This window comes from Myxocyprinus asiaticus, chromosome 16 (assembly GCF_019703515.2).
Source record: "Myxocyprinus asiaticus isolate MX2 ecotype Aquarium Trade chromosome 16, UBuf_Myxa_2, whole genome shotgun sequence".
In the NCBI taxonomy this organism is placed as follows: Eukaryota; Metazoa; Chordata; class Actinopteri; order Cypriniformes; family Catostomidae; genus Myxocyprinus; species Myxocyprinus asiaticus.
In genome coordinates this window covers 30,036,751-30,064,565 of record NC_059359.1, presented here as the reverse complement: position 1 = coordinate 30,064,565, position 27,815 = coordinate 30,036,751, and the positions used below count along the sequence as shown (strand labels likewise).

The following is a 27,815-nucleotide window of genomic DNA, read 5'->3' as shown; positions in this document are numbered from 1 at the left end:
AACAAGTGATCCAAACCCTGAACCACTTGGTCACAATTCAGTATCCAGCTCCAAAGCTATAGACTGGATTTGGATTGGCTGAACTGACCTGAAAAACCACCTCATTATGAAATTGTGCCCCCCCCCCCTCCGCCTTTGTACATGCCTAAATCCTTTCATACACAATGCCACATCCTTTTTCAAACAGAGAGAGAGGATTATGAGTGTGTGTGTGAGAGAGAGATAGAGAGAGACTAAGAATTTATAATAACATGACAAGAGAAATGTACAGAAAGTGGGAGAGATGTGTGAGAGATTGGGAGGTTGTTTATTTTGTATTTACATAATTTCAGTCATGACAACTCTCTGAAAGATTTAGCATGTTAATGTGGGTATGACATATTGATAGAATATTGGTCTTGGTGGACTAGATATGCTACGCTACTACTGCTGCTGCAGAGCAAGAGACTTGCTACTCAGTGGCGTATCCAGGACATTTTTACTGGGGTGGCCAAGATGTGGCACAGACCTAGTGTGGAGTAGCGATACCGGGAGAACCTTTATGAATGGCACACGATCAAAATGTGTAAATATCGCATTGCTTTGCTTCAACATCCAGAATAAATGAATAAATTCATTAAAATGTAGAATAAATGAATTCTTAAACTCATGTTAGCATTAACTGAATTGTTTGTATTCAATATCAGACTGTTGTTTTGACATTTGACAGTTTTCTATTCCTGTTCTATTTCAACCTATTACAGTTTCTGGGAATCTCTGGTTATTTTAACATAACATCCATTTTTAAATCAGTAATTGTTTAGGAAAAGTCAGTTACACATTTTTAAGAGCTATTCTCATTGTAGAGAACTAATATGCATATAACATCAGGTATAGTGTATATTCATAAAAAGATACAAGTACAGGTGATAACTGATTGAGGTGCAATTCAATCAATCATTCAATCAATTATTCATTCATTTATTAGCTATAACTGCACTGTCCAGCAGAAATATTGTTAAATTGGGTACAAATCAGTGTGTGAAATTGGCTATGAGGGCTTATAGGTGTCTGTCTGGAAACCCCAAAATTGCAGATTGAGCTCTGAATACAGTAAAAAACAAAACTCTATTTACAGTGTCTACTCAGGTTTATTTTCAACATGTTCTGATAGCTTCAATTACTTTGAATATTACCAAATAAAATAGTTAGTCAAATCATTTGCAGCATTTAAGTGCAATTTGCCCTGCCTCTGCATATTTAAAATGTCAAATAAGGTATAAAAACTTTGAAGATTTTATTGGTCTGACTGACCAATAATACACATAAAGAGCTCATAAATAACTCATGTAAAGATTTAAAGTACAGTCACAGCACAAACCCTTCCATTTCACACACAGGTTAGCCATATATATAACTTTAGCTATTGAACATATACATCTGTAAAACGCTTTACACACCTCCGTCATTAAATCAGAAAACATGGCATTTGTCAATATAAAGATAACATGCTGAATGTGGTGTAGGGTCTAGTTTACTCTTTAACCTAGCTACTGTAATAATGAAAAAATGTTTTCACATTCACATGGAAGTTCGGGATAAATTAAACGATAGATTAGATGAACATACCTCTCAAATAACAGCTTTCTTTTTGACCACAAATCGACGTCGTCAACTCATTGGAAGTTGGAGGTAGATGCTAGCTCGTGTCAGCTTCGTGCTTCTGACCGACCATTATACTCCAGACCTGGCACCCGCTGCCCGCGACCTGCGGCACCTGCCTGGCCACCCGCGGCCTGCCCCTCCCCCCACTGATCAAAGATCAGCTCACACAGCTTCAGTCCCACCACTACTATAATGGTCAGAAATATAAAACTGACCCTGGGTCAGTGTGGCTCTAAATCAACAAATGACCTGAGATGTCATCTTTGATTGACAGGTGTTTCTATTGGTTCTTCGTTCTTTTGTTGATGAACATGATGAACTACCAATCAGTTCTGGGTTGGCCACAGGGTGGTCAATGAGATTTCAGGGGTGGCCCAGGCCACCACTGGCCACCCCCTAAAATCGCCACTGTTGCTACTGCCAGAACATACACAGACATGATAGGCCCTATTTTAAAGAGTGCTAACTCTAAGCGCAGAGCTATGCCATAAGTCATACATGCAAAGTCAATGGGCATGTCCATGAAGTTTTGGTATTTTCGTGCAAGCATGCGCTAAGTCTAGGCACAAATGGGCCTGGCGAAATCGTGCACGCAAAGTGCTGATGGGCTGGGTCAAGCGTAATTAATTCAGAAGTTCTTCTTTGGCACATCTGCGTCCTATTATATAGTCCATTCTCTGTCAAGCACAGCGATATAAACAAAGACAGCATATTCATAAGAAGTTGCTAGTGTAAATGGACTGTATACAATGAATTGGATTTGGATGTATGCTCTGTTAAATTATAAAGAATGTAAGTATAATTAATCATTTTCATTTACTGACACACAAATCATGGCTTGTATTAACAGTGCTTGTATCGGCACGCACTTCACTTCTACCGGTCGATTTTTATTTTGAAAAATGCAATTCATTTACTTGAAACTAAAATCATACCAAATCCAAACATTTTACTCTTTTTATTTATTTTTTTTTACTCTTTTTATTCTTCTACCACCTCCTTTTGTAGTGATTTAAAAATCAATCTACAGCAATTGGTGGAAAAATACCAATACAAATTAGATCATAAATGCAATTGTAAATATAAACATAACGTCATGGTTACTGGTGTAACCTCCTTTCCCTGATGGAGGGAACGAGACGTTGGTGTCGATGTAGTGACACTAGGGGTCACTCTTGGGAGCCCGAGACACCTCTGGTCTTTGATAAAAGGCCAATGAAAATTGGCGAGTGGTATTTGCATGCCACTCCCCCGGACATACGAGTATAAAAGGAGCTGGTATGCAACCACTCATTCAGGTTTTACGCTGAGGAGCCGATATAAGGTCTGGCCATTTCAGCGGGTAGTTCAGCGTTGTGGCAGGAGGGACCAACATCTCGTTCCCTCCATCAGGGAACGGAGGTTACACCAGTAACCATGACGTTCCCTAGCTGTCACTCACTCGATGTTGGTGTCGATATAGTGACACTAGGGGTCCCTATACAAAACACCACAAGGCTGAACTGTGTTACGTGAACTGGCGGTGTGTGGTGGGCAGACTTGCTGTGTGCCTCATAGCCAGCACACCAGGTCAACATGTAACCTCCCCCAACACAGTTATGAGTGTCGAACGGCCCTTTTTGGGGACAAGTCGACTACCCAAAGATAGAGACAGGCTTAACCCAGTCGTGGCCTCTTTTCCCCTCCTCTTTTTCCACTCCCTAAAAAAGAAGGGGGATTATCCGACTGGGCCGCCAGGTCTAGTCGGGGGGTGTCCTTCCCAAGGTGAGGACACCGCGGAGACCACACCTCACCCCAAGAGAGGGGGGGATATTTAAGTGGAAGAATACGTCACATGGTCTTTCCAACCATGTGGAAAGCCTTCAAGGTAGATCCTGCCCAATGGGGGAGGAGTTACTACAAACATGGAGACTGGGGCAGAGGGGCTCTGCCCAAGGAAGATGCAGTTTGCCAGCAGGGAAACGAATTAGCGGAAGATATAGATCGCATGGGGTTAGCCTTACAGGGAACCGCCACATGCGGAGCACCTACCCCAGAACCGGGCTCCTAGTTAGCGCGTGTACTGGGCCGGCAGCGAGTCTCTCCGAACACTCGACTGCCACAGGGCTCGGAGGAAGTCAACCAGGGAACAAATTTTGTGAACACTACTGGGAATTAACGCCACACGTCTTCAGCTCAAAAGGAGGTGGTAGGCGCTATGTGCAAGTGATACACCCGGCCGGCTATCCCGGGCTTATCCGCTTGTGTTGCGTGCCACTACCTGGGACGAAACCGTTTCCACCCGGAGGTTGTAGAACCTTGCAAAGGTGTTGGGTGTTGCCCAGCCCGCTGCTCTGCAAATGTCTGTTAGAGAGGCACCTCTGGCCAAGGCCCAAGAAGCTGCTACACCACGGGTAGAATGGGCTCGTAGCCCTACCGGGGGCGGCATGTTTTGGGCGAGATATGCCATAGTTATGGCGTCAATGAGCCAGTGGGCGATCCTCTGCTTGGAGACAGCGCTTCCTTTCCGCTGTGCACCAAAGCAGACAAAGAGCTGCTCAGAGACTCTAAAGCTCTGCGTGCGATCCAAATAGATGCGTAAAGCATGCACCGGACACAGCAACGACAGGGCTGGGTCTGCCTCCTCCTGGGGCAGTGCTTGCAGGTTCACCACCTGGTCCCTAAAAGGGGTGGTGGGAACCTTGGGCACATAGCCCGGTCAGGGTCTCAGGATCATGTGAGAATAACCCGGACCGAACTCCAGGCATGTTTCGCTGACAGAGAACACTTGCAGGTCACCTACCCTCTTGATGGAAGTGAGCGTAGTCAGGAGGGCAGTCTTCAAGGAGAGTGCCTTAAGCTCGGCTGACTGCAAAGGCTCAAAGGGGGCTCTCTGTAGACCCTGAAGAACTACAGAGGTCCAATGAGGGAACGAGGCATGGCCTGGAGGGATTCAGCCTCCTGGCGCCTCTTAGGAACCTGATGATCAGGTCGTGCTTCCCTAAGGACTTACCGTCGACTGCTATGGCAGTAACGTACACCTTCAAGGTGGAAGGGGACAGCCTCCCTTCCAACCTCTCTTGCAGGAAGGAAAGCACTCATCTGACTGCGCATCCCTGGGGTCTTCGTGTCGAGAAGAACACCACTTAGTGAACAGACGCCACTTAAAAAGGCATGCAGGTGCCTAGTAGAGGGAGCCCTAGCCTGAGTGAACGTGTCTACCACCGCAGGTGGGAGACAGCTTAGGTCTTCCGCGTCCCGTCCAGGGGCCAGACATGGAGATTCCAGAGGTCTGGGCGCGGGTGACAGATGGTGCCCCTTCCCTGAGAAAGAAGGTCCTTCCTCAGGGGAATTTGCCAGGGGGGAGCTGTCGCGAGGAGCGTGAGGTCCGAGCACCATGTCTGGGCGGGCCAGTAGGGTGCTATCAGGATGACCTGCTCCTCGTCCTCCCTGACCTTGCACAGGGTCTGTGCAAGCAGGCTCACTGGGGGAAACGCATATTTGCGAATGCCAGGAGGCCAGCTGTGTGCCAGCGCATCTATGCAGAAGGAGGCCTCGGTCAGGGTGTACCAGAGCGGGCAGTGGGGAGGATTCTTGGGAGGCGAACAGGTGCACCTGTGCCTGTCGAATCGACTCCAAATCAGCTGGACCACCTGAAGGTGGAGTCTCCACTCTCCCCTGAGGGTAACCTGTTGTGACGGCGCGTCCGCCATAGTGTTGAGGTTGCCCGGGATGTGAGTGGCTTGCAGCGACTTGAGGTGCTGCCGACTCCAGAGGAGGAGACGGTGGGCTAGTTGTGACATACAACGAGAGCGCAAACCACCTTGGCGGTTGACATGCTACCGTTGTCGTGTTGTCTGTCTGAACTAACACGTGCTTGCCCTGGATCAACGGCCGAAACCTCCGCAGGGCAAGCCGAATTGCCATCGCTCGGAGAGCGAGGTCGGTCACTGAGCGCAGTTCCTGCATCAATCCTGGGACGGAACTACCCTCATGCAGTTCCTTTAGCGCCTTGGCGGACTTGCAGGAGAGCCATGGCGTGCAGGGTGGAGGCGGCTTGTCCAGCGGCACCATAGGCCTTGGCCGTCAGAGACGATGTAAACCTACAGGCCTTGGACGGGGGCTTTGGGCACCCACGCCAAGTGGTGGCGGTCTGCGGGCATAGGTGCACTGCGAGCGCCTTTATCCACCGGGGGATTGCCGAATAGCCCTTTGCCGCCCCAAAATCGAGGGTAATGAGGGCGGGGAAGCTGAAAAGATCGGGACCGGGCAGTAAAAAGTGCCTCCCGCGACCTTGTCAGCTCTTCCTGCACTTCAGGGAAGAAAGGAATGGGGGCGGGGCGTGGCTTTGAGCGGCGCCGCATGCCCAGGAACCAATCCCCGAGCCACGAGGGTTCAGGGAAGAGCGGTGAAATCCACTCTAACCAACGCTCGGGGCTGCCTGGGAAAGCATGTCGTCATCTCCGCGTCAGCCTGTGACTGGGCAATCGACCCCGAAGGGAGGAGCCCAGCTGAGGCTTCCGACTGGACGAGCCCGCTCTCCGATGCTGTGCTCGAGAGCTCATCACTTTCGCGGGTTCCGAATAAGAGGTCGAACTCGCCGTGAGACGAGCCGGCGGACTCACCCAGAAGCCCGATCAAGGCAGACGAGCGTGCTGGGGAATGGGAGGTCCGCGGGGGGATACCCGGCGGAGGCGGTCCCATTGGGGTCCCCAAATCGCCCCCAGTGCTAGCCGCGCTGGCCTCATACCCGTGGGTAAAATGACCGAGGCGGGAGCCTCTAGGGTGGCTCGCTTTCTTACGAAGGCGAGCCGCGACCGCAACGTTGCCATGGACATATTCTCGCAATGAGAACATGACCATCCACGAACACTGTCTCTGCGTGAGCAGTGCCCAGACACGAAAGAAGTGATCGTGACCGTTAGAAGGTGAGAGATAACGAGCACAACCAGGAATAACACACAATCGGAAAAGCATCTTTAAAAAGACGCGTCTTTAAAAAGACGTTCCGTGTGTGCGCTCTTTTAGAGAAATATATACTCTTTTAGAGGGGAAAAATGCTCTTTCAGAAAATATACTCTCTAGTTTTTCTGCCGAAGCGCCCAGGGGTGTTCTCTGCTGTGCACCAGTGCAGAGGGGGGAGAAGCCGTTGAAATGCGCCGTCAGATCCAGCAGAGGTGAATGAACAGTAGTATTCAGCTCAATGAGCATGACCGTTCAGCTCCGAAGAGAAAATCCTTTTATACCCGTATGTCCGGGGAAGTGGCATGCAAATACCACTCGCCAATTTTCATTGACCTTTTATCAAAGAGCAGAGGTGTCTCGGGCTCCCAAGAGTGACCCCTAGTGTCACTACATCGACACCAACATCGAGTGAGTGACAGATAGGGAACAATAATAATACTTGAAAAATAATCCATGACCTATAGATAGTTTAACACAAATCTTATACATTTTTGTTTCATAAAACGGCTATTGCCAAGGACATAATTTGATGTTTCACTATATTTTCAGAGTTTGGACATTAAATTTATTACCACCTATTGGCGAAATCTCCAAACTGCAAATGTAGCAACTGACTTAAGACTTTGCGCTGAGATAAGACCTGCTTTTGAAATGTCTTAGCGCAATGACCTATATCTCAGGAAAATGGCAAATTGCACTTTGTGCCACTTCATTAACATACAAGACACCCACAGAAAACTCACACTGCAGTGAAACGGCTTATCTGCAAAAGATTTTAGAATCTCGATGTATAGCAGGTACTATATAAGGTCTGTGTCTGACTGTGTTTCTATCTTTATCTCTTTTTTACTCTTTCTCTGGTATTTATTTTATTCAAATTAATTATGGGAGGTGAGCCGAGAGATCACGGGATTGGTTGAGCACAGTGACCAATCAAAGGCAGGCAATGGCACTTACACACCACTGTTTCAAGTAAAAACAGACAGAAGCAATTCACACAATGTCTGGAGCAGCAATTGAGCAGCAATCAAGCGCTGCCTATTTCTCTTACAAAATCAAAATACACAACATGTAATAACTTTAAATGCTCTTTTGACAAAATCCCGTTGTTCTTGGACAAAGAAGAGCTCTCTTTTTAATGAAGAAGCCCTCAGGCTGCATGCAGAGCAGGGAGAGCTGTGATTTAGTAAAGGAGTGAGTCATGTGGGACTCACTCAGAGTCACTCTTGTGGTAGGTGTGGAATGCTTCATTGCAGCCATGCTTGGGGCTTGCCTCAGATCGCCATGGAGGCCAATGTTCTAATTTGGTGAAGTGGTGGAGGAGGAGTGTGTGTGTGTGTGTGTGTGTGTGTATGTGGCTGAATATAAAAAGTTCGTCTGTCCATCTGCCTGTTGGCCATGCTCCATGCCTTTACCTTAAGGGGACTATGTGTTCCTGCCAGACTCATACAAACACACACTCAACGCGTGTACACACTCTGTTCAAGGTTCTCAGCCTAAGAGTTTTTATGGGTCAGAGAGTTTATTCCCTCATCTACTCTTTCTCCACATACGCACACTGAGTGGGATAGAACAGATTGCGACACAGCATACATAAAATGGTCATTGGAGCTGTGGTGCAGAAGGTAGTGCACTAGCTCATGGCATATATGACCTGTTGGCTCTTACATTTGTGATCTCGGTTTCAACTCAGCCTGTGCCATGTTCTTATCCCATTCCATCTCTCTCTCCCCCTTTCATGTCTGCCTCTACTGCACAGTAAATTAACCACCGGCTTGCAACCGGCTCGCATACTTAATGGTGCAAGTTGATTGGTCCTTTGACAAGCAATCTGTTCTCACTGCAGCACTCTACAAGAGTTTTCTCCCTGAAACCCTCCTCCAACCCAGCATCACTTGTCTATGGGGATTTTATCAATGTCGAATGCTGTAGCAGCAACATGTCTTGCCTGCTCAATACAGCATGTATTTGTATATTTGTAGCTGTAGCAAGTGTAGCGTAAGCAGATCTAGTCAGCCAAGACCTACTTGTCCATAATAATAATTTAAAATGTATTCCAAGAGTTGTCATGACTGAAAAGTAATAATTTTCTCCACCTTTGAAATAACCTCTTTGCTGGTGTACGCAAAGCAATGTGAGAAATAATATTAATCAATATCAAAGCTTCTATGTTCGTATAGAACAGCCACTGTCGTGTTTTTTTTAAATTAAAGAAGTTAAATATGTTGTGAATACCATTTTATTTTGTCTTTAAAGACACTAATTGGAAAGCATTTATGGATTCGGCTTCTTTGAGCACAGAGGCCCGTATAAGTGTAATGGTGGGAGGGGGGTCTTTCTTACCAGACTTGGGGTTGCAGAGCACAGGGGGGCTGCTGCTAAGCGTGGGACTGCTGCTATAGTAACCACTACTGCCACAACTACTGCTCATACTGCTCCGCCTTACTGCTGACACCACCTTTATCTCTTTAGTAGGGCTTACTGGGAGAAAGAAAGAGAGAAATTAGGTTACATAGAGATTTGGACATGAGGAAGTGAGACATAAAGTAATCGGTCAACAACACATGCATCACTTCTGTCTGCAGAAAACACCATTCACACACGTGATCTGACAGTGCTAGTGTAGTGTAGATAGTGTTATGGCATGTAAAAATCCCTCTGGTGCATTTAATAACTGAAAAAACAGTCCAGAGGGAGGCCTCACATCTGCTCTAGTTCTCCTTTTGACGTGTTTGGCAAACTGTAGAATTTAAGGAACACACACATTTACTTTTCAGTTAAATAGGGACATACTGTACCATAGACTTCTTTTGTTTTAATATAGAGCTAATTATAATTACTACAGTCTAATCATAACACATAAATCAAAGAACACTTTACCAAATCAACCTTACCCAATTTTCCCACTGAGTTGCAGGCCCCAATACTATGTTAAATACATAATGCTTGTCCTGTTAAATTCTATAGCACACTTGCGTGTGAGTGAGCTGTGGCTATTTCCAGATTCTCTGTACTAATTCATAGTTGTGTTTCAGGCTTGCATGTGATGCAGTGCACATTCAAGTCATAAAATCTTAAATGTACACATTTGTGTACATTAAAACGCAAGCACACCATACACAAACACACCACAGATTTATGAAAAACAAGATTTTATGGAGCACTGAGAGGATGAACCAGAGATGCCCAGTTCCACAACGCCTTGAGTTAATTTCCTCTACTGACTCATGTGGTGTGATACTGACTCTACAGGCCAGTACTGAAATGAACACTTTATCTGACATATAATACTAATAACTGAACATGATAAAAGACCTTTCAATGAATCTAATGGAATCTGATGAATCTCAAAATCACTCACTTATTAAAGAATGTAGACAGATCCAGCTGACTAAAATCCAGAGTGCCCTGGAAAGATCCCTACAAAGACCAGATTCAAAACTACTAGCTTCCCTATATAATTTAAATTTCAGCACTTTTGCAATAATGTCAACTCTCTCCCTAGTAAGAATATAGCTACAAAAGTGTTCAACATTTGAACTTCTGTGACAGCATATTTGGACTTGACATGTACTGTATATTCATTTTGTGCACTTGCATTTAGATATATTTTTCTTTTCATTTTTAAGATATGTTTTATTATATTAATTAAATAATAAATATAAATAATTAAATAATATTTAATATTTATCAACAATGGGACATTTTTGGGCTGCCAGCTGCACATTTTCACACTCATATTAACCACTCACCATTCACACATACTGTTGATTAATTGCCAACAATTGGTCTACTTTTTTCAGAAAAACCCCCAAATAATAATAATAATAAAAAAGATTCAAGTTATTCATAAATAGTATTGTGTATGTTTACAATCTTATGATGAACAGAAAGTTAGAAAGTTCTGTTCACTCCATCTCCCTGAAAAAGGTCTTATTTTATTCCACTAGATGGCAGCAAGTACTGCGAAAAAATTTTTTCTCTATCACCTTCCATCACAATATGCAGATTTGAAATGTAGGTGGCGCTCTAACGCATTTTAGCCTTCACAGACGTGCTTGTCCATAGACATTCAGTCTAATTTTCAGTTCATACACCACCCCCATTGTTTCATCACAAATGAGTGGACTAGAAGCTCAATCTAGGTGTCATTAGAAAAGTTAAGATCCTCCCCTTTGCATTGAAGTATAATAACATTTACTGATCAATAGTCGATATTTTTCAGATGATTTATTTCATATGCGTTTCTGCTGGACTGCATATTTTGTTCTGGACATCTAAGATATAACATTGTATTTATTCACACAAGCAAGCCCACAAACAAGTAAAAAAACAGCATAAGGTAAGAGCAGATAAAAAGTTTTTAGCTATTTGGGACTTACAGCAGCAGTGAATGATGCATAAAAGAGACGTCTGTTGTGTCTTGATGTCTTACAGAAATCATATTTCACTTTGTGATTCTTTTGATTATCTTTCTAACTGTGATATTAGGGCAAATATGAGAATTAGAGCTTCCATTTGATATATGATTTGTCTATTTAAGTGCTATTTGAAAGACTTTTACAGAATATTCATATTAATATTTCTACAACATTACCTCTAGGTGGCGCTTATTTGCAAAATTTATATTTTCAGGCCTTATTTTGTTATTTTATGTAACATAAATGCATAAGTGTTGGTTATCTATAAAAGGTTCAGATTCTAAACTTACAAACGATACCACATAAGCTTGACTTATGTACCCAGAGACTTTTACATTTTAAGTGTTAAATTATTTTGCGACATAGCACCTCTTTTTGGACCTGCTGGCGGGTCCAAAGAGTTGAATAGGTTAAAATATTTTATGTTTATTAAAAGCTTTCCAGATGATGCACTCTTTTCCTTTAGTGCTTACTCTACATCTTACTACAATATAGAAATTGATTTTATTATTTTGTGGTCACCTAGTCCCATTAACTTTGTGCACAGCACCATCAGAAAAATAACGTGTGTCTATTTATAATCTATCTAGGACCATAAATGAGCTCAGTTACATACACTAAATCTAAAGAGCAATATCACCATTTTATTTTTTTTATTTTTATTTTTTATTTTTTTGTGTGTGTGATATAATAGATTTTCAGTGCAGTATAAATACTTTCACTTGACAGACATGTAATTACAGACTACTGAAAATCACAGTATGATCACAACCTTAATTCTAAATAATGTATCTCATACCTTGGGTTCACCTAACTCATATCTAAACTCAGCAAAAAAAGAAACATCCACTCACTTTCAACTGCTTTTATTTTCAGCAAACTTAACGTGTAAATATTTGTATGAACATAAAAAGATTCAACAACTAAGACATAAACTGAACAAGTTTCACAGACATGTGACTAACAGAAATGGAATAATGTGTCCCTGTCAAAATCAAATGTAACAGTCAGTATCTGGTGTGGCCACCAGCTGCATTAAGTACTGCAGTGCATCTCCTCCTCATGGACTGCACCAGATTTACCAGTTCTTGCTGTGAGATGTTACCCCACTCTTCCACCAAGGCACTTGCAAGTTCCCGGACATTTCTGGGGGGAATGGCCCTAGCCCTCACCCTCCGATCCAACAGGTCCCAAACGTGCTCAATGGGATTGAGATCCGGGCTCTTCGCTGGCCATGGCAGAACACTGACATTCCTGTCTTGCAGGAAATCATGCACAGAACGAGCAGTATGGCTGGTGGCATTGTCATGCTGGAGGGTCATGTCAGGATGAGCCTGCAGGAAGGGTACCACATGAGGGAGGAGGATGTCTTCCCTGTAACGCACAGCGTTGAGATTGCCTGCAATGACAACAAGCTCAGTCCGATGATGCTGTGACACACCACCCCAGACCATGACGGACCCTCCATCTCCAAATCAATCCCACTCCAGAGTACAGGCCTCGGTGTAACGCTCATTTCTTTGACGATAAACGCCAGTCCGACCATCACCCCTGGTGAGACAAAACCGCGACTAGTCAGTGAAAAGCACTTTTTGCCAGTCCTGTCTGGTCCAGCGAAGGTGGGTTTGTGCCCATAGGTGACATTGTTGCCGGTGATGTCTGGTAAGGACCTGTTTTACAACAGGCCTACAATCCCTCAGTCCAGCCTCTCTCAGCCTAAGCACTGCAGGTCTGAGCACTGAAGGAGGGATTGTGCATTCCTGGTGTAACTCGGGGAGATGTTGTTGCCATTCTGTACCTGTCCTGCAGGTGTGATATTTGGATGTACCAATCCTGTGCAGGTGTTGTTACACATGGTCTGCCACTGCGAGAACGATCAGCTGTCCTTCCTGTCTCCCTGTAGGGCTGTCTTAGGCGTCTCACAGTACGGACATTGCAATTTATTGCCCTGGCCACATCTGCAGTCCTCATGCCTCCATGCAGCATGCCTCAGGCACGTTCACGCAGATGAGCAGGGATCCTGGGCATCTTTTTTTGGTGTTTTTCAGAGTCAGTAGAAAGGTCTCTTTAGTGTCCAAAGTTTTTATAACTGTGATCTTAATTGCCTACCGTCTGTAAGCTGTTAGTGTCTTAACGACCGTTCTACAGGTGCATGTTCATTGATTGAACAAGCATGGAAAACATCGTTTAAACCCTTTACAATAAAGATCTGTAAAGTTATTTGGATTTTTACAAAATTATCTTTAAAATACAGTGTCCTGAAAAAGGGACATTTCTTTTTTTGCTGAGTTTATATGCATTCTCTGAATTCTCTTGATGACTGTGGACTAACCTGAGAGGAAGCTGGTGTTTCCCCCGTCAGAGCCCTGTTTGCGCAGACAGAATGGGCTGTCATGGTTCTCTGGTATGCTATGACAGCGCTCGTTCAAAAGCTCCATCAGTCGTCGTCGCCGCCTGAAATTCATCCTGAACTGGTAGAGCAGTACACCATTCACAAAGTGGTGCTTGTTAGAAACTGGAATGCAAAATAGAGACACATAATGAAGTGGGATTATATGTAATATTAGTTAATAAAAATGTAGAAATAAATAAACTGTCAAGCAAAAATTTAATTAGTATGGGCCAAATTCTAGAAATGAATGACAAAACTCAACCAGTTAATGCCAATATTATGGACTGCACCTTCAAAGTTTTTGTTCTTTTTGTTCTAGAATCAGTAAAACCTTATTTACAAAAGATTAAGTATTTGATTTCCATCCAATAGTCTTTCACAGAAGTCATACAGTAGATAAGACCTAAACCCCCTTATTGCATAATATCCTGTGACTCATTTCTATGTTTTCAAATACAGTACTTAGCAGTTTAATGTGACAGAATTAACACTTTTTTTTTATTACCTTTTTAAATGCTCTACTGTGTTATTATTCTGCCATGGTTCTATAACAGGACCGTTCCTTCAGTTTCAGCAATACTGAAAATGTATATGGCCTGAAAAATGCCATTTCTCCCTCCACTAATGGGAGTAAAGTGTTGCTCACTGTACACATTTTCCTTTGCTATCAACATCCAAAAACATTTTCCTGGCCTGTCTTGAAAACTGGAAAACTGATTTGTAGATTTAAAACATGAAATCAAACAGGGGATATGGTTTGGGCAGTAAAGCACAGTACATGTATATATTTTGTGGTGCAAAAGAATGCAGATACACATTTGGAAGATGGCTTTCTCTCTTGGGTTATTTTGTGGGTGGTCAGCTCAACGCTTACCTATTGTCCTATTATTACTACACAGCTAGTCTCGCAGAGCCAGACTTTTGACTTTTAGCCAAAACTCTTGTCCACTTTACTGGCGAAGAGTTGCCCAATTACACAGGAAGGTGTCGTCTGACCAAACATGTAAATCAACAGTTTGTGCTATTTTTACATGATGTTTAGGGGCAGATACATCTGAAATCGATGATATCACAAACCGTCATAAAACAACTACCAGCTCATTCAACTAATGTAGCGCCGGTTCAAGTTGGACAAAATTACTAACCGACATGCACTTCTTTAAGTCCAGTGGCGATCGGTCTGCGCAGCGCTGCATGAAGTCGAACACACCTAATCAAACTCCCACAGTACATACCAACACCAATACACCTTACACAATCCAAAAACGAATTAATACAAATCATTAATACCCAAACACAAAGCATTTATAGCCATCGTATTCCAACATGTCTATGCCCAATAAGTCAAAGAAAGCAAGATAATTGATTTTCTTCATTAAGCCCTTTCGGTTGTACACAGTCCATATAGTAAATCCACTTAGCTTCACATTGTAAGATTCTCTTGTCCATGTCACCACCCCTCCTTAGTCGTGTCAGCTTCTGTATACCACAAAACTTCAAATAAGTGTGAATATTCAACCTCCTTACAGCACTCCTGTGCTCACTGATGCAGATTTTCAATTGACAATTACCTATGTATTGGAGGCCACATGGACATGTAAAAACAAATGTAAATGAACAAGTGATGGTATCTTTGATTCTGTACATCCGCTGTGTTGTACTGCTTTGGAAAGAGTCTGTTTTAGTAGCATTTTCACATGCCGAGCTGGTCCTGCATGGAAAGAAACCTGTAGAGTGATCCAATGTACTGTATTTTCTATCCTTTATAGAGGTGTCAGAGTTGACCAACTGATCCCTGATGTTATGACCTCTATAGTAGGTGAACAGAGGAGGGTCTTTAAAAATTCTACTATCAATGTCGTCCACTTGTTGATAATCGACTTAATTGCAGGACTATCGATGGTATAAGTAGTGCAGCAGACAACAGAAGTGTTTTTAGATGTCTTTGGATGTGACACTGTTGGTCCCAACCTAGCTGTCTCTAGTGCTTTGTCCAACCACTGGTGAGGATATCCCCTTTGACAAAATTGGTTGTATTCATAAAAAATGTATAACCAATTTCTTCAGAGGAGGTGTAATTTAAAATGGCTCCTATGTTTGGTTTTTACCAAACATATTGATTATTGATTTGGATTTCTGTGGCCTACTCACCTGTGAATGTTTTTTTGGACTTTTCCTTAGAACTATTTGTCAAAAAGTATTAAGCATAGATTACTTCAAGTACATAACTCTGAAAAGTAGAATATACAGTTCTGCTCAAGGATATCCCAATTACATGCTACTAAGTGCCTTAAGCAAAAGTCTAAATAAAAGCTGGGTACGTAAATGGCACGTAAAACCAAAATGAACTGTGATCGGGTGCTTTACATGTCATACGTTCTCTTTCTGTCAAAGTGGGCAGTTCTTGGCCAGAATAAGCTGTAATGTGACCCAGACTTTACGCAGCAACCCCTGGCCTTAAAGGGATAGTTCACCCAAAAATGAAAATTCTCTTATCATTTACTCACCCTCATGCTACCCCAGATGTGTATCCCAGATGACTTTCTTTCTTCTGCTGAACACAAATGAAGATTGTTTGAGGAATTTCTCAGCTCTGTTAGTCCATACAATGCAAATGAATAGGTACCTAAACTTTGAGGCTCCAAAAGCACATACAATAAAGGAAGCATAAAAGTAATCCATACGACTCCAGTGGTTAAATATATATCTTCATAAGCGATATGATAAGATGTGGGTGAGAAAGAGAATTTTAGTCCTTTTTTACTATCAGTCTCCACTGTCACTTGCAAATTCTCCTTCTTTTGTTTTTGGCGATTCACATTTTTTGCCACCTACTGGGCAGGTAGGAGAATTTATAGTAAAAAAGGACTTAAATATTGATCTGTTTATCACCCACATCTATCAAATCACTTATGAAGATTTACATTTAACCAATGGAGTCATATGGATTACTTTTATGTTGCCTTTATATGCTTTCTGGACCTTCAAATGTTGGTACACTTGCATTGTATGGACCTACAGAGCTGAAATATTCTTCTAAAAATCTTAGTTTGTGTTCTGCAGAAGAAAGTCAAACACATCTGGGATGGCATGAGGGTGAGTAAATGATGGGAGAATTTTCATTTTTAGGTGAACTATCCCTTTAACATGGTAAAGACCTTGTAACTCTCACTTTCTAAACTAAACTTCCACTGAACAAACCCCCACACAATGAGCAGTGCACATACAGGCACATTCAACCCACAAGCAAAAGCAGGAAAAGCAGAGAACTTGCTTTCTGAATTTTTGGTGAATGCTGCCACGCTGCTCTGTCTCCACCCTGACAGAGGGGAATGAGTTCACTTGCGTGTGTGAGCAGCATGGTAACCCTTTTTTAATGCTTATTCATCATATAACTGTACAGAGCAACTCTTGACAACTTATTTACATGTGATTCTTGAAACAGTGCAGAGCTTTTCACGATTTAGCTCAACACATTCAACACAAATGTGTGTCAGGGGGCTTACTGCTGACAGCTAAAGGCTAAAATAGTGCAGAAGTTACAGAATAGCAGAAAAGGCATCCTATCCTTTCATTCTATCATATCCTTTGTCCAACCCCCTGTGGACAAAACGAATAGAATCACCTGTTTTTTCACTGATCTGTTGGTTTTAAATGGCAGATTTTCAAAGATGGTCTGTCATGACTGATCCGTGTGTGTGTTACAGTGTTGATTGACTATAATACCAATCCAAATACAGTGCGTCAGCGAAATTCATGTCTGGGTACAGGACTTTGTTCAGTAACGGTGTGGTTTTGTGATTTTCTATGTAATATCTCAGTACTACATTAAAGTTAAAAATGTCTGACAGGGCTTGGTCTGTGTGCTGTGTGCTCTGTGTTGTAATATGTGACCCTATAAATAAATAAACTATGACTTCTTGATAAATTAATACATTTGTAAAATTATTGTAAGTAATGTTTAATTTGAGAGATGACACCACAAACCAAATAACAACTAAAAAGTGCCAAAGGCACTGAGATTAGTGAATTACAGAATATAAACTAGACAGCACTGTTAAATTAATCAGCTGACTGAGCCCATGAGAGAGGTCAGAGCCTATGATGCCTGCAGCAGATTACTCACAGTAAGCAGAAATCAGACAGGAAAGGTGCTGTCAAACAAGCACACTGAATCCATTAACAGACCTTTATGGTGCTTGTTTGCGTGTGACTGTTTGTGTGTGACTGAAGGGTATAACTCTTTTCAATTGTTGTCACTGTGTATAGTATGTGTGTGCACTGTGCAGGCATGTATTTAAGTGCATGGCTGTATATTATGAATGTGAATCCTTTTGTGCATATGTTGTCCAGACAGTAAGAGGCTTGTTTTGCTGTTGCCTGGTCAGAGGTATGTCCATCTGTTGCTGACCATCAAAGAGTCTTTTTGTTTGTTGGGTCACAGTGGTGACACAACATTCCTCTAAACATTCACACCAGTAATGCAGAGGCATGACCCAACAATCCTTTTATATATTTGTTTTATGTATTACTTGATACTGTACAATTATTTAAATGTATGCTGTGGAACTTTTGAAGTATGAAGTACTTGAGCCTGACCATCCATCTATCCATCTGCAGCTAATCTATCTCCAACTAATATAAGCATCACAAAGCACATAATACTTTAGATTTGGTATGCCCCGATGCCATTTTTTGGTGAACAAGTACAAGTACTGATACCTCCTTTTCTGTACTCACTGACTTTGATACCTGTTTTTTTTTTTCTGAATCCCATATCAAAAGTTTATTTAAATTTTATCATCAAAATGGTGCCTAAATAAATGAATTCATTAAAAATGTAATCAAATGAAAATAGGACAATTAATTTTCAACATAATATTGTATTATTTTTATCAAATGAAATGCTTTTATACAGAACCTCATAGCACAATCCAAACATTGGAGTTGGAGAAGTGATGCATAACAGATCATCACAGATGTGAGATATTGCTTAAATATAATACAATTACTATTGATTTATTATTATTATTAGTAGTAGTAGTAGTAGTATTACAGTGAATATTACATAACTAAATAGTAGTAATATATTTTTGACACCATTTTTTCCATTTAAATTAAGCTTATATTTTGGCGGAAGCTTTTATTTTGGAGTGAAGCCCTTTCAGTTTCTGTGTGTTTTTGATGGTAGCTTCCCACCTTCGCAAAACCAGATCACTACATGACATACCCTGTGTTTCAACTGGGATAAATCAGCCTCCGAACGGCACTTTGCAAGGAGTATAATCATGATAGCCATGCTGTAAGATCGCTTCAAACAGAATTTCCAATAAAAATGACTTAAAAGGTGAGTGTAACAGATAAAGGATGGGCAAGGAGGAGGCGAGAACTGGGTGAACAGTCAACATAAACTTTGATGATATAAATGAACTTAAAACAAACATAAACAAACAAACACAGACACACATGCAATGCGGCCACATGCGTCTCTCTTTCTCGAACCGGCGTCTCCAGCTGACCCTTATCTCACTCTCCCGCTGATCAGCTGTTTCAGCGCCAGCCGTGCACCATCACAGCCCGGTTGCGCCCTCCTCCTCGGGGCGCCACCGGTCTGACTAACACCACAGAAGGGAGACACTGCCCTTCCGTCACAGTCTGTTAGATCCAATACCAACTAAGCTCTTAAAAGAGGTATTCTCTGTAATCTCAGAACCTCTTCTTAATATTATTAACTTCTTGCTATCCTTAGGACATGTCCCAAGAAACTTTAAAATGGCAGTTATCAAACCGCTTATTAAGAAGCCACAGCTTGATCCTGGTGAATTGGCTAATTATAGACCGATTTCAAATCTCCCATTTATGTCAAAAATACTAGAAAAGGTAGTGTCCTCCCAACTATGTTCATTTCTACAGAGAAATGGTATATATGAACAATTTCAGTCAGGATTTAGGCCCCATCACAGTATAGAGACTGCACTTATCAGAGTTATAAATGACTTGCTCTTATCAACTGATCGCGGCTACATTTCTTACATACAAAGCTTTGAATGGTCTAGCTCCACAGTATTTAAGTGACCTTCTACCACGCTATATTCCATCACGTTCATTACGATCACAAAATTCTGGCCTGTTAATAGTTCCTAGAATATCAAAATCCACAAAAGGAGGTAGATCCTTTTCCTATTTGGCTCTAAAACTATGGAATAGTCTCCCTAACACTGTTCAGGATGCAGACACACTCACTCAGTTTAAGTCTAGACTAAAGACTCATCTATTTAGCCAGGCATACACCTAATTTATCCATCAACTTACAATTAGGCTGCTTTAGTTAGGTCTGCTGGAACCAGAAACATTTCTCAGAAACATTTCTCATAATCTATAACTCTGCAATAAATTGAATGGCATCTACGTTATTATTATTCTATTGGTTTCCCTGTCTTAACTTCGGGATTCATACCAGAGCCGTCCAGATCCAGCTCCGTTCCTGATTGGTGTCGGACTCCACTGCTACGTGATGATGACAAACTACAGTCGGTGCTAGCCAGACATCACTTCAGTCTTTACGACAGACTTCAGAGGATGAACTGATGCCAACTCCAACATTTTTCCCCTTTTTCTCCCAATTTGGAATGCCCAATTCCCAATGTGCTTTTAAGTCCTCATGGTCACGTAGTGATTCGCCTCAGTCCGGGTGCCTCCACGTCAACCCACGCATCTTATCACGTGGCTTGTTGAGCGCGTGGCCATGGACACATAGCACGTGTGGAGGCTTCACGCCATCCACCGCGACAACCACACTCAACTCACCACGCGCCCCACTGAGAACGAACCACATTATAGCGATCAGGAGGAGGTTACCCCATGTGACTCTACCCTCCCTAGCAACTGGGCCAATTTGGTTGCTTAGGAGACCTGGCTGGAGTCACTCAGCACGCCCTGGGATTCGAACTAGCGAACTCCAGGAGTGGTAGCCAGCGTCATTACCACTGAGCTACCCAGGCCCCCCTCTCATGCCTTTATTAACAATTTGGGACTGATGCGTGATGCACAAAGAGAACGTACAATAATTAATGCACAAATCCATTCTACGACAAATGCTGTTTGACGCTATGTCAGCTCAGCCTGGGCGACACTAGTAATAAGCCAAAGTGCAATGCAAGAGAATTCCATCCAAGGTGTCATGTTGAAAACGGGAAAATCCAGTTACAGGATGATCGATCAAAAGGAGTTTTTCAAGACTGTTACAAGGAATGTGGAGAAACGTTTATTGTGTGAAGGTGGACAAGTACCAGACATAACAGGGTACATCAAGATGATTGAGGAGTTGAAAGTGCTCTATCCCCAGTACTGGCCTGAAAACACAGGGGCGCTTTATGGAGAGAGTGAAGTTGAGACTCTTTGCAAGCGTTTTCGGATTGACAGTCTCTGAGTTGTATTGCGAGCTTACAGGGAGTACAAAGACAGTTATGGACAACAGGTCTCAAATGAACTGAACGAGCTCTTCAGGTCTGTCAGTTCAATTCCCATATCTAGTATCTAGTAATCTTCTTGAAGATTAGGCTTGGTGAGTGATTTTTTTTCTTTTCCCGTGGCACTAAATTGGATGTCAATAGTTCATAATACTCATACACTGTATAAACAATTCTGTGCTTTAGCAGATTTTTTTCTCCCATTTTTCTCCCAATTTGGAATGCCCAATTCCCACTACTCAGTAGGTCCTCGTGGTGGCATGGTTGCTCACCTCAATCCGGGTGGGGGAGGACAAGTCTCAGTTGCCTCTGCTTCTGAGACAGTCAATCTGTGTATATCTGATCATGTGGCTCATTGTGCATGACACCGCGGAGACTCACAGCATGGGAGGCTCATGCTACTCTCTGCGATCCACGCACAACTTACCATGCGCCCCATTGAGAGCGAGAACCACTCATCACGACCACGAGGAGGTTACCGCATGTGACTCTACCCCCCCTAGCAACTGGGCCAACCGAGTCACTCAGCACACCCTGTATTCGAACTCATGACTCCAGGGGTGGGTGCTTTAGTAGATTTAATGAAAATGAAATGAAATGCATTTCCATAAGCCTAATTTATAGGTCACAGAATAATTTGAGATGTCGGTCAGATTGGGGTTGGGGTCCCTGCATTGCATATACATACTTATTATACTCTTGCGATCCATGGGTCAGCATTTAGTGACGTCATTGTGTGATCTGGGAAAACTTAGATTGGTTCATCAGCACTGGTCTCTACGCAATGCTTCATTTACAAATTAAGCACTGGCAACAGTGCCTGCCCACTTTTTCAGCTGTCTGGGTTCTGGAAGTATTTTCCCCATTAATTTCTTCCATAGGCTTTTAATAAAATCCTTCATAAAAGAGTTGTGAGCCATGAACCAAACCAACCAGCTCTGAGGTGAATCACGAACTTTGTTTTGAGGCAAAAATGTATTTGAAAATCAGACATGAAGACAAAGGTACAAGGCTGTGTACTTACCGTCTTTCATGAGGGCATGAACTATAATCCCATGAAGCATTGCGAATGATATCATTGAATAAAAAACGATGGGAATATATAAAACTATTGATTTTAGGTTGTTGATTATAAATATAGAAACAATATATTTTACGTTTATTACAAAATATCCCAATATGTGCAAACATATAAGTAGTTTAAGGGTGAAGGGAGACAGTGCATCATGGGAGCACGCGGTTGCTCCGATGCACGTTTTCGCGGGTTTCGTTGGCAGCGGTTCTCTGATTGGTGGATCTTTGTCTGCTGTACCATGAGCAATGTAGTTGTTTACCATGAATTACACTATCAAACATGATTTTTAAACAATAAAGTTGAGATAATGCAGACTAATGGCTTCAACAGGAGCATATACCATCGATGAACAAGTTACCTTGTAGCTCATCATAGGTCTCTCTTTAAAGGTTTATCAATTATTGTTGAAAATCAGTTTGTCTATGGGATAAATGAATGGGATTTTTACTTCCGGAACCAGACTGTTGCGCTCTATAGGGCATCTAAATGGAATAAACCCTTAATGTTATTATTAAACCGCAAAATGCTGCTATTTAATTAAATAAATATGCAGTCTGTATGTGCCTCATGCTACAAAGTGAATTATCACCCTGCTCGCTGTCATCTGTTACAAACAGAGTGCACAATGCTCATGAAGGTGATTTTCATGGATGAGCCAAGGAGCTCTGAAAGGAATGAGCAGCCAGTGTCTGCACAACAACGGCTACACACATTCACTTTGAAGCGTGCAGCACATGCAAACTTTTTATTTATCTCATTAAATTGCAGCCTTTGCGGTTCAATAATCACACAAGGACATAACGTGATTTTAATTTGTGCACTGAATGTTTAGAGAATGACATTCATACGTCAGGTTTTGTATTGGAGCATTTTTACGAGTACAAGTATCAGTATTGGGACATCCCTATTTTAGATACTTTGAACTTCACTTGTATATAGTAAGCTGCGTCACTATCGCTTTAGGATTGGATTCTGCCCATATGCTCACCATGCTGTATGATGCCATGCTCCAGCAGTCTGCATCCTAATTGCTCAGCCTCCTCCCTGGTGGCCATTTCACCCTCCTGCAGCAGCCAGTCTATAAACTCTGAGGCCACCAGTGTCCGCTCATATGACACACCCTCCTCTTCACGGGTTTGCAGAAGGGTGTTTTCAGTGTTCATCAACCTGAGGAGTGAGAGAGCATGTGTGTTAACATGTGTAACTCATATCATATCTAATGTACAGGAAAACACAATATCAAAATTCCCTCATATTTTCAGGTTCCCTATCGATTCAGTTCACTCGACATTGCGGTAAACGCTTTTAGGGAATTCCTTCTCCGATGACCTAGTTGAAGCCCTTGTATAATAACGTCAATCTTATGATTGGCAATGGTGTTGAGCCCCGCCACTTTAGGCACGCAGATGGCCTATATAAGCGGGTGCATGAACACCATTTCTTCAGAATTTTCTTCCTTCAAGATCGAAATTGTCTCATCTTGACTACGACAATCATCTCGTCTTGAACTTCCCTGCAGACGCATCAGGACTCTCAGTGCAAGCAGCGAAAGATTCACCTGCCCCCTCTAGTGTTCCGGCGAAGAGTCTCTCCGCCTCGCCACTGGCATCGGGTTCTTCGCCTCAGTGATACACCTACCCGCTTCCTGCAGCATTCTGACAGGAGCTGTATCCTTTGAAATATATATATATATATACTCGATAAACACTCGAAAAAGAGCCGGTTGTGTGTACATGTCTTTTTAAAGATGTCGTACCGCAAGTGTTCATGCGATCGACACATCGCTCCTTCAGATCAACATGACAGCTGCGTTCGCTGCCTGGGCCACATCCATGCCAATGCAGCTCTCATAGAGACAGACAGCCCTCACTGCAAGGGCACAGTCTCTGGACGCTATGCTCAAGGATCGCCCTCGTTCTGAGGGATGATCCCGCCTCCTGCGCCCTCCCACCCACCTCCTCTGTGTTAGATCCCGAGGGTTCACACAGGGAGGCACGGCAGGGCCATGAGGTTGAGTTGGATGAGATCGAGGAAGATCCCACGCCGGCGCAAGCCCCACAATCCCCTCGACCTTCCGATGTAGCGTCCACGCCAGTACAGTATACGCACGATGAGCTCCGGCCCTCTATCGGAGTGCATGGCCTTATCACATTGGTGGTTCTGATGATGGGGATGACGTCATGTCCTTCACAACATCAAATATGAGTGAGTGGTCCACGGAGGATGTCACCGTCCCTTCCCCTAGTGAGGGTGAGGAGTGTGCGCATGCCACTGGTAAGTGCTGATTCGTGTCCCCTCACGGGTGATTGAGGATCTCGCTTTACAGTGGTCCCCTCCAGTTGAGCCAAAATATCTCACCTGGATGAGTCCTGCAGTCCGGCCGCTGTCAAATGACTGCATCTCAAAGGGCAGCGCCATTCTTCATGGAGATCTGGCTAGTGTGTTAACTCGCCTCATTAAGTGTTGGCCTTAGAGTCAGAGGACCGCGGTTCAAAACCAGCCATCGACTCAAGCTGATACGTGCCATGACAGAGTCATGGACGTGACCCGAAATTTCGTGGTTGCCTCAAGATGGTGCTGTGAGTCACAAAAAGTCACCAGTGACTCAAAAAAAAAGTCTGATGACTCACTGCTCTATTTCAGATCAGCGCCTGGCAGAAAACCCGTCCCCACTGCTCCGGCTCCACCAAAGACAGCCATCAAATAGTTTGTTATGTTCAAATAAAGAATGTTCTCACAAGAAACAGAAATGCACTCGCTGCAAGACACCACATTCATATGCTGCTCATCCTCGCTGGGTATTACTGGATGATAGACAAATGTGTTTCTGTGTGTTTTGTTCTTAAAAAAATCAGAAATGCGCTCGCTGTCGAGACGCACACATTCACATGTTACTCATCCCCGCTGGGTAAGCCGTGATGGTAGACAAGTGTGTTCCTTTGTGTTGTGTTCACATAAACAATGTTATCACACAATAGAGAAAGTGCTGATTGCGTCTGCGTGCGTTGCATGTGCTCGACACGCATGCACATTTACACGCTGTTCACTTCCCCTCCTCACCGGAGTTCGCTGGGAGATTGCATGTGTGTTGTTTCTGTGTGATGATTTTCACATAAACAATTTTCTCACAATAGAGAACATGCTTTTTGCATCTGCTTGTGCCCCACATGCTCGACACACACACACATTTACATGCTGTTCGCTTCCCCTCCCCGCTGGTGTTCACCGGGAGGCTTCACGCAGGCTGTTTCTGTGTATTGTGTTCACATTAACAATGTTTTCATAAAAATCAGATATGTGCTAGTTGCATATGCTGCTCAGTAGGTCACTGAGATGATACACAAACGTGTTTCTATGTGTTATGTTCACACAACCAATGTTCTCACACACAAAAAAAGTGCTTGTTGCAAGAGATGCGCAAGAGATGCGCACACACATTCACACGCTGCTCATTCTATGCCAGAGTTTGTCAGGATGTTACATGAAATTTTGTTTCCGTGTGATGTGTTAAATAAAGAATGATTCTTTCAAAAAAGAGAAAAGTGCTTGTGATGCCTTCAAGAGACACACAAACATTCTCATTTCTCTCCCCCCATTACACAGAATGTTGCTGCTGTGTGTTTTGTTTAAATAAAGGACACCCGTTATCTAGCTTACGGCATTCTGTCATCTATGTTGCGAGCAGGAACTTACAATCTCCTCACAGGGAACATGATAGAGATTGTTCTGAACTGCTGTATACACAAAGGTTCTATAGCCGATGTCTTCCATTCTGGAATAAACAGAATATCAAAAACAGATCTTACCGCGCATCTGCCCTCGGGCTGATTTGCGTCAACAGATCTAAAGGATGCATGCGTACTTTCATGTATGAGTTGCACCTCATCTCAGGCTGTTTTAAGATTCGCATTTGAGGGAACAGCTTATTAACTCAGAGTCCTTTCCTTGGCTCTCCACACTCTCGAAGTGTATCGATGCAGCGTTCTCTCCGTTGAAGCTAAGCAGCGTGCACATTTTGAACTACCTCTATGATGGGCTATTAATAGCCCGATCAGAGGCTCTGTTGTGCGAGCACAGGAATTTACTACTCTGAGGCCCAGGCTGTACAAATGGCAATGTCAAACTGGGTGAAAAGCACTGTTAGGTCTTTTACATGAGACCTCTCCAATGCTGGCGGCACGCCTGGCTCCATGGGGCGCATGTGTATTGACATAACTCGCCGCTGTCTGGCTGCTCTAGCACCTTGGACAGCTCCAACCTTTTAACAGCATCATGTTGGGTCAGGTCTTCTGGCAAAAGGTGGTACCCACAGATGCGTTCAGCGCAGGCTGAGGTGCACTGTGTGGTGGGCGCCCAGCCTTTGGGACCTTGCACTTCGGTCGTCTGGAAATACTAGCTGTCTCTCAGCCTTGAAGGCTTTGCATTCTGAGGTAGCGAATCACCACGTTATGATTCAATTGGACAACATGTCAGTGGTAGCTTACATAAATGCCATGCCCCACTGGGTTGAATGTCATTCTGCAAGCTACATTGCTGTCCGCAAGATGCCTCTGTGCGCTAAGTGGCATGTGTTTACAAATTGGTGCTCTTCATGTGGTGTTTTGCTCCATAGTAGAGATCCTTGCATTCCTCCAAGAGCGGCTGGACACGGATCTCACCACATTGATGCTTAGGTAGTAACTATGTCAACATACCATGCCCCGCAGGCTGGCTCCTCCATGGGCACACATGTTCTATTTTTCAGTTCCTCAAGGGAGCGAGGTGCCTAAACCCCCTTGCCCTGCTACAGTCCCAGCCTGGGATTTAAACCTGGTGCTGAAGGCACTCACAAGCCCCCCGTTCGAACCATTGGAATATGTTAAGCTGCGTGTGCTTTCTCTAAGACCGCACTCCTATTGACTCTGGCCTCAGTTAAACGGGTGGGTGATATGCAGGTGCTGTTGGTTGACAGCTCATGCCTGGTATTTGGGCTGGGTCTTTCAAAAGCCACCGTCAACCCATAAAAGCTATGTGCCTAAGCTTCTATCCATGCCCTTTGTGGGCATTACACATGTATGTGGAGTGCACCCGCCAGTTTAGACTGTCGGATCAGCTCTTTGTTTGTTATGGAGGAAGCACAAAACACATGTTTGTCTCCAAGCAAAGGCTCTCTCACTGGATCGCTGATGTGATTGCCTTCGCTTATGAATCACAGGGTGTGAGATGCCCTTGGTGTGAAAGCGCATTCAACCAGAGGCATGACGTCTTCATGGGCATGGACAAACAGTGTATCCCTACAGGATATATGCCTTGCAGCAGGATGGTCTTCACAGAATACATTTGTGAGATTTTATAACCTAGACGTGGCATCCATCGCTTTGCGAGTCCTCTCTGTCTAGAGAGCTTGATATTCCAAAACCAGCAGGTGAGTCTGAGCTCCTTATTATGGGCTGAGGTGTTGTCACCATGTGGGGTTATTCATTATTCTACACTTGAAATATGTTGTAATAAGTCACCGCCCGGTGGGCCCGTGACCTCATATACATATTCTTTTACAAGTGTTTATACCCTGGTGCATCTCTCGGGTATGATGTCCTGTAGTGCGGTGTGATGGGTCTCTGTTCCCCAAAAGCATTTACCACAATGACGAGTGAACTGAATCTATGGGGAACGTCTCCAGATACACATGTAACCAAGGTTCCCTGAGATGAAGGGAATGAGACATTGCGAAACCTAGCCGCACTACTACTTCAGAGTTTTGAGGTACGAGCGATGTGTTCTTGTCCTTCAGTCAGAAAATTCTGAAGAAATGGTGTTTGTTCACCCGCTTATATAGGCCAACTGTGCGCCTAAAGGCGCAGGGCTCAAACACCATTGCCAATCATAAGATT

General features: G+C 43.3%; 1 protein-coding gene across 5 annotated transcripts in view; it reads right to left on the bottom strand.

Moving 5' to 3' along the window:
- deptor (DEP domain containing MTOR-interacting protein) overlaps window positions 1-27,815 on the bottom strand; it is a 61,999-nt gene that overhangs the window by 22,448 nt on the left and 11,736 nt on the right. For all 5 annotated transcript variants that reach the window (XM_051720037.1, XM_051720038.1, XM_051720039.1 and 2 more), the window contains exons 5-7: window positions 22,934-23,112; window positions 13,342-13,524; window positions 8,932-9,069 (exon numbers count right to left, since the gene is read on the bottom strand). In XM_051720037.1, coding sequence (XP_051575997.1) covers window positions 8,932-9,069; window positions 13,342-13,524; window positions 22,934-23,112 — 500 coding nt within the window. The remainder of the gene's footprint in view (window positions 1-8,931; window positions 9,070-13,341; window positions 13,525-22,933; window positions 23,113-27,815) is intronic.